The sequence below is a fragment of the Vulpes lagopus genome, chromosome 6 (genome assembly GCF_018345385.1).
Source record: "Vulpes lagopus strain Blue_001 chromosome 6, ASM1834538v1, whole genome shotgun sequence".
NCBI classification, from domain to species: Eukaryota; Metazoa; Chordata; class Mammalia; order Carnivora; family Canidae; genus Vulpes; species Vulpes lagopus.
In genome coordinates, this window is record NC_054829.1 from 134,304,345 (window position 1) to 134,317,498 (window position 13,154).

At 37.2% G+C, this 13,154-nt stretch overlaps 1 protein-coding gene across 5 annotated transcripts in view; it reads left to right on the plus strand.

Annotated features, from left to right (window-relative positions):
• GAB1 (GRB2 associated binding protein 1) overlaps positions 1-4,244 on the plus strand; it is a 117,747-nt gene extending 113,503 nt beyond the window's left edge. For all 5 annotated transcript variants that reach the window (XM_041757913.1, XM_041757915.1, XM_041757914.1 and 2 more), the window contains one exon: positions 1,714-4,244. In XM_041757913.1, coding sequence (XP_041613847.1) covers positions 1,714-1,872 — 159 coding nt within the window. In that variant the 3' untranslated portion in view covers positions 1,873-4,244. The remainder of the gene's footprint in view (positions 1-1,713) is intronic.
• The last annotated feature ends 8,910 nt before the right edge of the window (positions 4,245-13,154 follow it).

Below are 13,154 nucleotides of genomic sequence, written 5' to 3' on the forward strand. Positions count from 1 at the left end.
AAGGAAATTTTATAGTATGTTTAATTTAAACTCAGTAAAGTCTATTACTCAATGTTTCATAAACCACAATTAACAAGGTTATGGAGACTAAAGAGTTCATTTTCCCCTTTTTAATGGTATAGAAATTATACACTTCTCTTTTAGTGGTCACTGTCGAAATGCTTATTACTTAACAAAATCTAAAGTTAATCATTGTCTTTATTTTTTCTTCCTCCTGAAATACTTCTTCTAGAAATTCCATTTGTGGGGGTTCTGTCTGGTTGATGTTAAGATCTTTTCTGTGTCTTTGGTATTTTGCGGATTTACTACAATGTGTCTAGACATCTAGTCATAGATTTCTTTTTATTTATCATGCTTCATGGAAATTGTGCTGTTTTTGTGTCTGGATTCGTATTTTTTATTAATTCTGGAAGAGTCCCAGTCATTCTCTCCTTTTTTACCCCCAGTCATTATCTCTTTAAATATCGCTTTTCAACTATTCCTCTTATTCTCTCATTTAAGGTTTCTTTTTAGAGATTAGTTAGAACTTATTCTATTTTCCACACTACTTTTTCACCTTTTGGTATTTTCTCTCATTCATCTCTTTGTATTTACTTGGATAATTTCTTTAGATCTATCACCAAATTCACTAATTCTCAATTATTCTGTTTAACTCATTGTTTAATTTCAGTTATTTTTTATTTCTAAAATGAAATTTTGCTAATTTTTTTAAAAATATGCCTAGCTATTTTGAATAGCTTATTTTATTCCTTTTATTTAGTTTTATTTCTTAATTCCTTTGAAAATTTTACACGTACATATTTTATACTGTTTCTTGTCATGTCAGAATCTGAAGTCCTTGGAAGTCTGAATCTTTGTTTATTATTTCTGCTCACTCTTGATAGTGTGTTTCCTTCCATGTTTTATAGATTTTTTTGCAAATTCATTTTGCTGAGCATATCTGTGGGAATCCTACAGACCTAAATTTCCTTCGGAATAATTTGCATTTTCTTCTGGGAAGCAATCTAGGACCACCTCAGTTCCCTTCAGGGGTCCCTCGCTTATTAACAGGATGGTCTCAGAGTAAGCATGCCCTCCCACCTGGAGCCTCCTGATTGCATCGCTGAGATTGATATTCATCCCAAAGACAGCAGTGCCTCTAAAGTTTACCTTGAGCAGCTCTTTATACCTTCTGTTTCCCTCACACCTTGGGTATTTCTCTTATTTTCTAGAGAGCCTGGCAATACATTAATAACTATTTGTTGTAAGTTGGTATTTAGCAGTATTTTGAAATTAAGAGGTCCTGTCAGCCTATGTCATTTGCCATTCTTGATATACTGCCTTTCAAAAAACACTTCTTAGCTCTGAAGGTGAACACTTGACACATGTTCTCAGGACTTGAAAAACTGAAGCTTGAGCTGAAGGGAGAAGCAAGCTGTGTATCTTAAGATGAACCAGGTGGCTGTGATCCCTATTTTGTAAGAATTCCATCTGTGTTGGGAGCATTAGTCTGCATTCTTATATAGAGTGATTTTAAATTTAACTGGAAAACAGTGTACAAGTAGAAAAACAACATTGTTAAACTGAAGTAGTGTGTGTGTGTCTGTCTGTCTGTCTGTGACGGACCCAATAGAATTTCAAGAATTATTCACAATGTGTGTCTATGTTTTAAGACTAAATTTCACTCAAACTCTTTATCTGTCAGGCTTTATGGTATTTTTCTTTGCTTTTTAGCAAAAGAGCAGTGGCTCAGGCAGCAGTGTAGCTGATGAGAGAGTAGATTATGTTGTGGTTGATCAACAGAAGACCCTGGCTCTGAAGAGCACCCGGGAAGCCTGGACGGATGGAAGACAGTCCACAGAATCTGAAACACCAGCCAAGATCGTGAAATGAAAATAATTGCTTTGCTGTTTCTGAAAAGAGAACTGAATTGTAAAGATAAATCCTGTTTTACTGAAGATGACTTGACACTTCTAGGTAGATCCTCAACTGCGTAGCATTGAAGTCAAAAGACCTTTCAGACATAATCAAGCAATTTAGACTGTAAATGGTGCTTTGTGGTATCTGAACAATTCATAATGTGTAAATAATGTGGGAAAATAGTATTGTTTAGCTCCCAAAGAAATCTTTGTTCCATAGTTAACACACTTGTAGTATTACTGTATTTATGCACTTTTCATTTAAAACGTTGGTTTGGGTATTCCCAAATGTTCCTTAACATAATTCCTTTGGGAGTTCTTGTTTTTCTTCACACTACTCAATATAACAATACTATATACAATAAGTACAACAATACAATATAACAGTAAGTTAACTAAGCTCCTTTTAGATTTGGAAATTGCTCTTTAAACTGCACTCTAACATTACAATGAGAAGTGGATCCACAATTTACCTTTCTACCTGGGTCTTCAGGTGATAGCCATTAGCTTAAACTACAGAGCGTAGTTGGACTCATCATTCACTCCCTTCCAAAATGCTGAGGACAATATATGTACTGATGTCAGGAACTAATTCTCTGGTTCATGTACACTTAGTTTTCAACGGTAGAACTTTGTTATGTTTTGTTAACTACAGTGTTTTTGGTTCACTGAATGAAGATTCAGCCGGGTGGGATCTTGCACCTTGTAAAGACTGAATAATTACACTCAGATAAGCCTGCAGATCACTTAACGGCATGCGGTGATGATGTGCTCTCACACCTGTTAACATGTAGTAAACTACACATTACTTCAAAACGTAGGTTATATAACTAATCAGGTACGTACCAGGCACTGATGTGCTAATACACTGATCAGGATTAGACAACAAGCTTTAGTTGTGTTCTTCTAAGTCCTAATACTGGTTTCCAGTTTGGACTTAATGAAACATTCACTGTTAGTTATAGCAACATACTGTGATTTTTTTAAATTAGACAGTAATTCAGATTTATTACTCTATAGAATGAAATTCTATCTTTTGACACCATAGTGCCCTTTCTATGATTTTTTAACTTTACTTTGTATTCTTCTTGGCCTTATATTTAAATCCCTATGCAATTAATATTTTATATCTACATTTTTTAAAAGAAAATAGATGTTCTATAAGTGATTCTCATATGTAGCACCTGTTGCTTTTCCGGTAAAAGAATTAAGGATTTTGTACTGTGATTTCTGTTCACCGCCCTAATTTGAGAAATACTGAAACATTGCTATAATGTGAAATCTTATAGTTACAGATCTCTTCCAACCAGATTTCTGAAATGACCAGAGAAATTATATAATTCTGTCTCACGTATAATATGGTCCTGTGACATGGATATCAAAACCACAAATTTTGTATGGTGAGACTACAATTATATTTATCTGTTTGGGCTTTGCCGTGTAATTTAGAAAACCGGTGTAGTTGTTTGTTTGCTTGTTTTGTTTTTTTTTTTTTTTAACTAAGTTACATACAATCTCTTACTGATTTGAGACTTACTAACAGCTTCTGGAGGGGGCAGAGATAGGAGTGCCCACGGTTGAGGCACGACTCCCTCCATTCAGACCTCTAACTGTTACCTGAACACACAGCTGTGCCCTGATTTCTGGTCTTTGGCCAGAGTTCTGTGCCTAATCAATGTAATGGGTTTATTTCCCCATGAACTAAAAATGTTCATAACAAGATGAATTGTAGAGTAGTAACATGTGATGCTTTTAAATGTTTGCTTCTTTTTAAAGAAAAACTAAAACCCAGAAATGAATTTTCAGATGGAATTCTAAATAAAAAGATTGTTTGAATTTGGTTTGTGCAAGCTGTTTTGTAATGAAATCACAAAATAAAATCCAGAATTATTGAAATGTGCCTAAGCTATTAAAACAACACAGTTGATGTGTGAAGATGTTAAATTGTGTTATGTGGAAGATAAAACATCTTTTCAGATTTATAACAATAAGTATATTCAAGAAGTACATTACTAATTCAAGAATGGAAATCTTGTTTAAAGCTGCCTATCAGAAGAGTCTAAAGCAAATAGACTGATGTTTTTAGTGTAGTTTTTCAATTTTTTACAAGTTATCTTTTTGGAAGATCTCCAGTACTCTAATTTGTAGAAGTTTTCCCACTGTGCAGAGTAATTTAAGAATTGAAATGTATCAAGCAATTTGTTTTAGAAAATGAAATTATGTTAAACATTGTATTAACAAATTAAAAGACCTTTTCTTATGGAGCATTATTTTCCAAACATTTTTAGCAATGGAATCTTTCTTCAATAAAATTTTGTGTAACTCCAAACACATAAAGCCTGAAAAGTTCATTTTATCAGTATAAATATTTTGGGTTCACATTTAAGTTTATTTCTCTTAGTCTGTTACTAGGAATAAAATTTGTGAATAACACAAATGTGTAATTGGCATTATAGAGTTGGTGAAAACCTCAGCAGCCAATTTGTTTTATTTGCATCCTATCAAGGTTTTGATTCACACAAGCATAAGCAAGTGTAAATAATAGCAGGTTTTAAACACACATCTCAGAGGCTTCTTCAATTAGAGATAATAAAGTTGGATTCCAAGATTAAAAAAAAAAAAATCTTGTAGTGGAAGTTGATACATAAGCAGCCTCCAGTATGGTAAAAAAAAAAAAAGGGGGGGGGGATGGGGGCTATGTAACACATTGGAATGTGCATGTTTATTAAATTTTAAAAATACACACTTATAAAAACCAAATATTTAAAAACCATAATCATCTCCAAGAAGCTGAGTTTTGGCCAGGCAAAAGTTGTAAGACACTGGTTAAGTATGTGGCAGTTATAAGTCAAATCTTTTTCTCCCACATATTTCATGTTCTCTATTTTTTATTCCTTACTTTGAAAAAACTAAAATTTTATGAAGGTTTGAATACCAAAGCACAGTTCTGCTTTTAAGAATTGAAATGTAAACTTGAATAATTTAAGCTACTTAGTAACCCACAGAAGGTATCACTTAGTAAGCTTAAAAGATGGTTTTTATCTACACTCTATACATTTTCATCTTTATTTTCATCAATATATAAGCTACTGTGAGCATTTTAGAGAATTCCATAAAGATACTACTACCTGTGTGTGTGTGTGTGTGTGTAGCATATTTAATCATAGACTGAATCAGATCTAGAAATACTGCTGTACTTGCACATTAAGGTCACAAGTCAGTTTCTTCTGGACTCTAATTAATGGCAGTCACGGTCTTCATATTTCTAAGTGTATTTAAACTGGAAATTGAACACAGTGTTTTTTCTACTACTAGTGGGAAGTCGTCTGCTAACCGCCCCCCTTTAACGAAAACAGTATTTTTGATACTTTTTAAAATGCTAGCTACTTTCTGCCTATACACTCTACCACTACCATAGACCGTGATCACAATTCTTGGATGCTTTTAAATGCTCCTAGGGCCACTTTCTTTGGCCCATTGAAGGTATTGGTAATAGTATTTTGAACGAATACAAAGCGTGTAAAATTCAAGAGACAAGCGGATCGCTCCTAATCCCTCATGCTGGTAGGTCTTGTCCGTTGTTGTCGAGTAAGCAAGCCGGCCTGTGGCAAGGATTGTCCCTGGGCCCACACCAAGTGGATACAGGGAGAGAGACGTATCAGGGTAAGACGATTGTCGATAGCATCTGCTATATTACGTGTAAATCTGTATATAATTTCAAATACAGCTCTGAGATGAAAAGCCATGGTGTAATGAATAATGTAGGCGTTACAGACTTGGTTGGATGAAAAGTTGGTGCCAGGTTGTGGAGATAATTGGTTTTTACTGCGACTACATATATTACTACAGCTCGAAGTAACTTAGTTTGGCTCCTCTTCCATAAACTTAACTTTCTCAGGTTCATGATAATGTCTGTTATGAGGTTCAAAAAACTGTTTAGTCAAGGGATCAACATAGCTTCTACTTTCTTTACCTAAAAAGCCATGGCTTTGTGTAAGTTGTGACCTCCTGAATCAGTTGTTGATAATCCTCCCAAATTTCAACAGCAAAATCTTACGTGTGTATGAGTTTATTTCCCCCCTCTTGCACAACTTTTTTGGTAAAGATCCTATTGTAGATACTTTCTGCTACCAAATGAAACTTTTCAAACAGTTTGGTTTCAAGACTTTAGTTAGTTTGGGTACTGAGACTGTGAACCAAGAAAGACATATAAATTTATATTTCTAACCCTTCCTTAGAGTCTCTAAATCAAAAACCCAATTTTGCCATTAACTGTACATTGTCCCTTGAACAACACATGTTTGAGCTGTGTGAGTCCACTTATTCACGGATTTTTTTCAGTAAATACAGAACAATACTAGAAGTGTATTTTCCTTATTTTCTTAATAGCATTTTTCTAGCTTTATGTATTGCAAGAATACAGTATATAATACACATAACACGGAATATGAGTTAATTGTTGACATGTCAGTAAGGTCAACAGTAGGTTATTAGTAGTTCTGGGAAATCAAAAGTCACATGTAGGTTTTTGGTTATGAAAGGGGTCAGCCGCCCTTCCCAGCCCTACTTCCATAGGATCACTCCTTCTCTGCAACAGAAATCTCACCAGGTCACGCTGAAACAAAGCCCTCGTACGCCCTAGTGACAGCTTCCTGAGGCCATTGCCGCGTGCCTAGGCCCTGGCTATGCCTTCATGTAGCCAATACTCCTGGTGTTTTGTTGAGTAAAAGGCCGATAAATAAGGGTCTGTGTGCAAGCTTTCCCGTCAGAAAGTACTTTTTGTGAATAAAACATGACTTGGGAAAGGACAACCGACTGGGCTTACTCATTTCTATGAGATTTTTCAGACCTCTCCAGTCCGTCCTAAAACCCAGGAATCACCACGCTGGCCCTTTGGCCTATTCATTACAGCGTTTTGCAGCTCTGACCCACTAGATCATGTGTGGGGTGGGGGAAGGTTGGGAAATGTGAGTTTATCTTCTTTGAGATCGTTTTCTCCTCATCTGTGTTCCTGTCACCCTGTAAATGGTGACACTTAGGACTATTTGCATGTTCTTTCTTTGGGGAAAAAGCTGCTTTCTCTGATAAACACTTTTTGAGTTAGTTTTATTAGGGGAGTTTTGTGGAAAATAACTGGGCAATTCTGTGGATGTGTGTTATTGCATATTTAAAAGCTGAGTCAGTGATGGGAGGCATTTTATTAACTTCTGATGGGTAACATTCCTCCCTTATTTTCTTTAATATTAAAAGAATATTTCTGTCATAGAAGAAGTGAGCAAAAAAAAAAAAAAGTGAGCATGTATAGAAAACTAAGCTTCGGGGCACCTGGGTGGCTCTGCCAGTTAAGCCCTCTGCCTTTGGCTCGGGGCCTGATCCCAGGGTCCTGGGGTCATCAGGGTCAGCGCTGGGGGTTAGAGATGAGGCCAAGGATGGAGGGTCTCGACAACCAGGTGGAACTCAAGTGCTTTGAGAGTTAAAGACTTTAAAACATCAGAACAAATCTGAGCATTGGAAGAGTGGGCCACGGAAAGTCAGGAAATGGTCCTGATGAGACTGGCTGTGTGTTCTCACAAAATCCAAAGTTGTTCAGTGGTTATTGAGACACTGTGTTTTATATTTATTCCTAATCCCCATAATACTGTGAGCTGAGTGCTGCTATTCTCTCCAACTTTGGAGTTCCAGTGGAGACAACCCAATGAGTATTTCCCTCAGCTTTCCTACCCAAATGTAATGGCTCCTTCCTCTGGGAAAATCAAAATGGTAACTCTTAACAGATTTTTGTTATTTCGCTTTTAGGATGGTGTGTTAGTTGCTAGGGCTGGCTGCCATCACAACGCAGAGACTTGGCAGCTTAAAAACAGAAACTTATTTACTCACAAGTCTGGAGGCTAGAAGTCCAATCGTCAAGGTGTTGGCAAGTTTGCTCTCTTCAGAGGCCTCTATCCTTGGCCTGTAGACGGCACAGCCATCATCTCTGTTTTCTCTGTATCTTTCTGCTGTTCATGCAAGTCCTTGTTTCCTTCTTATGACACTAGTGTCATGATTAGAGCTTATGCCTATGAGAGCAGAGGATCACCCTTATGACCCCAATCAACCCTAATTACCTCTTTCAAGGCCCTATTGCCCAAGGCACTTACATCCGAGGTACTCCAGGTTAGGACTCCAATGTTAACTTGGGGGAGGGGCAGAACAGAATGTGCTGCGTAACAGGTGGCTACCTTTATCTCACCTACCTGGCCGGATACACCTTGGAATAAAAACTGTCTTATCCATCATGATATCCGTTACATTCCCGGCGGGAAAAGATGACACGAAGAAATAGCTGAAGAGCGTCAAGAGAAGGGACTTCTGCAGATCTGTGGGTGAGGTTAAGGGACCCTCCGAGGGGGGCTTAAAAATGCCTCATGACAGTAAGAAGCCACGTGAGGGCACCATAACTGCTGCCCAGCAAGAGCCTGCGTCCCGGGTACCACCACCCAGAGCAGACCAGGAACGAAGGAGTCAGATCACTTCTTCCATGACTTGGCCTTGGGTCAAGGGTCAAAGTGACCAGCCGCCAGGAGGAACCCAGGGGAGGAGCGCGGGGTCGGCCTCCCAAGGCACAGTCCGGGGGAGGCAGACAACTGGTGGACCTCGACATTGCTAAATCAGCAGCTTGCATTTAGGAAAAAAGCCATGAGCTCCTACTCCTTGGTTCACAGCCGAGGGGGGTCGTCCCGCGCCGTCATGGCATTCTGGCCACGGGATCCTGGATTCAAAAGCTGGTGCGATGGTTTCCTGCACCAGATTCCTGATTGTTCCGGTGTCTTGTGGTCCATGGCATTGTTCTGAGAATCAGCCCTAAAGACCTTCACACCTGTCAGCGACTGTGAACTTTTGATTCTCTATCTTGAATCCCTTTTTGTTTAAAACTGTTAGAGTGACTTAAGCCTGTTGAAAAACAACACAGGAGCCAACCCTCTTGCATTCTGGCCTTTTTTTAAATTTCTTACCCTCATATTGTAAAACTGTAATTAAAGAAAATTTGAGGGATAAACAGAAAAAAAAATGTCCACAAGCTGTGTTACTTCCTAGGAAGATCTTTGCCTGAATGTGCAGTTGGGTTCTGGGGTTTGTTTTGCATTGACTGCTGTCATAAATAGGTTCACGGGCGTGAAGGCTCTGAATCATCATCTTTAAACACTGCATAATGTTCCTTCCAATAGTTCCAAATACTTAATGATAATACCCAGTGTTGATACGGGTGTGGAGAATAGAACACGACCATGTACCACCACTAGGATCTTAAGTCGGTACAACATTTTTAAACGGCATCCAAACCTCCCTTCTCTTTGCTTTAGTTGGGGTACCTCCACTTTTTCTATGTTGAAAGATAAAAATAAGATTTTATTTGAAAAACAGTTTCCATGAATGAAAAAGTTCAGGGTATTGCAATAGAAGAATATTTTAAGTCGTGAATGGTTTTTTAAGATACATTGCTGTTTAAAAATTAAGGCTATGTAGCTAAATACAGCAAATTCTATGTTTGCATTTAACTAATAGGATTAAAACAGCAGAATATCATTGCAGATATTACAGACATCAAAAAGACTAAAAGGATGGACAACCTTAGGCCAATAAATTTGGGAATTCTATAAAATGAACAAATTGATGGAAAAAAACAAGTTACTAAAACTGAAAAGAAAATTTGAATACTTCTGTATCAACTAAAATGACTTTGTTATTAAACACTTTTTCACAAAGAGAACTCTGGGTGCAAAAAATAAATGAATTTTACGAAACCACTAAGAAATAAATAATGCCAATCTCACACAAGTTCAAGAAGGTAAGACGACACACCAAATCAATAAGATAAAGGGGGGAAAATTACACAATTATCTTATTTGGTGCCAAAAGACGGTGATAAATTTAATATCTATGCATGATTTTATTTTTTTAAACCTTTTTTTTAAATTTTTATTTATTTATGATGAGAGAGAGAGAGAGGCAGAGACACAGGCAGAGGGAGAAGCAGGCTCCATGCACCGGGAGCCCGACGTGGGATTCGATCCCGGGTCTCCAGGATCGCGCCCTGGGCCAGAGGCAGGCGCTAAACCGCTGCACCACCCAGGGATCCCTCTATGCATGATTTTAAAAACAAAATGCTTGGCAACATGAAATAAAATGAGAATTTGTTATAAAGAAAAGAGTATTTTTAAAAATCCATTTGCAAACCTCACACCTAATGGGGAAGTATTGACAACTTTCTCCCTGAGCCATAAACACCCCTAGTATGTCCACTTAACCATTTCTGTTCCTTATCGTGCTGAGGGACCTAGCCAGTGAAAAGCATAATATTTGCACATAATAAATAACACTGCAATTGTTCAGAGATAATATGATTGTGCATGTAGAAAATCCAAAAGGACTAGGACTCTTGAAAAAAAAACAATATGAAAGACATACAACACAAAATTTGAGAGTCATTATAAAGACATGGCAATTAATTCAGTTAATATTGGTACACGGAAAGAGCACTATACCAATACAACTTGAGAAAGCCCCAAAACAGAAGGACATAAAAGATGGATACCTGATTTATGACAAGGTACTCTGCAGAGCAGTGGAAAAATAATGCTATTTCAAATAACTTGTGGTGGACAAATTGGATATCCATATTAATAAAAGAACATTGACTTGTAGCTTGCACCATAAACAATAGCAACTCCCAGTAAACCATAAATATCATGAGAGGCAAAACAATATAAAAGTTGATATGGGGTGATTTTATTGTGGTTTTAAGAGATCTTTTAAAGAAAACAGAAAAGAACCAAAAAGGAAAAGATTGATAGATTGGATTACGTCAAGATTAAGAACGTCTGTTCATCAATAGACATCATGAAGAGAATCAGAGGCAAAACACTCTGTGGTTGTGTTACATTTGCAACCCACATAATTAACAAAGGACTCATAATCCAAATGTATTTAGGTTAAAAATCAATAAGAGAAATATAGTAACCCAAAAAAGGGAAGGAAAAGATAAGAGAAATAAACAGAACTTTGACAAAAAACACCTAAAGACTCAAATATGAATGGTTCAACCTTAATTTTCTCAAGAATAATAATAGTATTATGGCATTGTGGTTGATATCTTTCATCAAATAGCTGCATGCTGAAATATTTAAGGTTAGAGCATCTGGAAAAAACTTGAAAGAAATCTGGGAAAAATGTTCACATCACACATAATTGTAGGGAAACAGATTTAAGCAAATGAAACAATTATTAATGTCAAAATGGTGAGTACTTATTGTCATAATTTTTTCGAACCTTTTACTGAAGAATTTTGTTGTAGAAAATTGGAAAACAATTAAACGATCTTCCCTATATGTGGAAGGAAAGAAAGAAGGGGAAAGAGAGAAAGAAAACAGAATGGTAATAATAAATAACGTGGGGAGATTCTTGAGTTCATTAGAAAAATGTTTTTTTAAAAGCTATTAGTATGAATTGGCAATCATTTTTTAAACATTTTAAAGTCATCTCTATATTTTACACATATTCTTCACATCCTTTTTATCAAATTCACATATTAGTCTAAATAAGCACAAGATAATTTTCCTTATATTTTTTCTATGATGCTTTGCATAAACAACACGATAGTTTAGAACATAAAAAGCATAAAATATTATTCAACAGAAAGTATCCCTCTTATGAGGAAACCCTTACGCACTGTTGGTGGGAATGCAAACTAGTGCAGTCACTGTGGAAAACAATATAGAGGATCCTCAAAACATTAAAAGTAAGGGGTCCCTGGGTGGCGCAGCGGTTTGGCGCCTGCCTTTGGCCCAGGGCGCGATCCTGGAGACCCGGGATCGAATCCCACGTCGGGCTCCCGGTGCATGGAGCCTGCTTCTCCCTCTGCCTGTGTCTCTGGCTCTCTCTCTCTCTCTGTATGACTATCATAAATAAATAAATAAATAAAAATTTTAAAAAAACATTAAAAGTAGAAATTACATATAATCTGGTAATTCCCCATGCTACTGGATATTCACCCAAAGAGAGTAAGAACATTAACTTGAAAAGATATATATGCACCCTTATGTTCATTGCAGCATTACTCACGGTGCCAAGGCATGGAAGCAGCCTGAATGCCCACTGACAGGCGAATAGGTGAAGAAGGTGTGGTATACATACCGCAGAAATTTTTTTTTGATAAAAATATTTGCTTCTCCCTTTCTCTCTGCTCAGATAATAAATCTTTCTTTCTCGATCAGCCATTAAAAAAAAGAATGAGATCTTGCCATTTGTGACAACATGCATGGAAGTACAGGGTTTTATGAAATAAGTGAAAAAGTCAGAGAAAGACAAATATATGATTTCACTTTTACAAGTGCAATTAAAAAAAATGAACAACAACAAACAGTAATGTCGGGAGATGAAAAGCACAGCATAGGAACATACTCAATAATATTGTAATAATGTTATATGGTGACCAGCGGTGCCCACACTTCCTGGGTGAGCTCATGGAATCGTCCCATCACTGAGTCGTGTTCCTGAAACCAACATAGTATCGCATGTTAACTATACTCAAATAATAAAAATAAAAACAAATCCCCAAAAACTATCCCTCCCATTTTTGCCCATGTTATTCACCTCTCTAGATTTTGTGGACTCATAAGCAAATTCATGTATACATTAATGGAACTCGTAAATATCAGTTGTGGGTTTTTTTATGATACGGTTGTTTTTCCCGGAGATTGTATTTGCTTGCTTTCCGGCAGCCTGGAACAAGTTTGTCGCTTCGTGGAGAGTGCTCTCTGCTGCATAAAACTGAAACTACACGTCACGTCCCACAAGAAGTGGAAGAAACTTGAAATTCTTTTACAATCCTAAAACTCCCTTTAGGTCTTACAACGAAGATCACCACCATCATTTACTTCGAGTGGCCACCTTCAAAATAATAGATCTTTTACGTAAGCCCTCGAAGAAGGTGTCTCTATGCTTCCCTTAGTGATTTCAGACATATAGAGCAATTTTTGGTCTCGAAAGTATTCTCACATCCAAAATTCAAATTAGAGTTAGGGTCATGGTCACGGTCACGGTCCGGTCGGGGTCAGAATCATGCTCAAGGTCAGGCTTAGGGTCATGATCAGGGTAAGGGTCAGGGTAATGGTCACGGTCAGGGTCAGGGGTCATGGTCATGGTCATGCTCATGGTCATCCTCATGCTCATGGTCATGGTCAGGCTTAGGGTCACGCTCATGGTCATGGTCATGCTCTT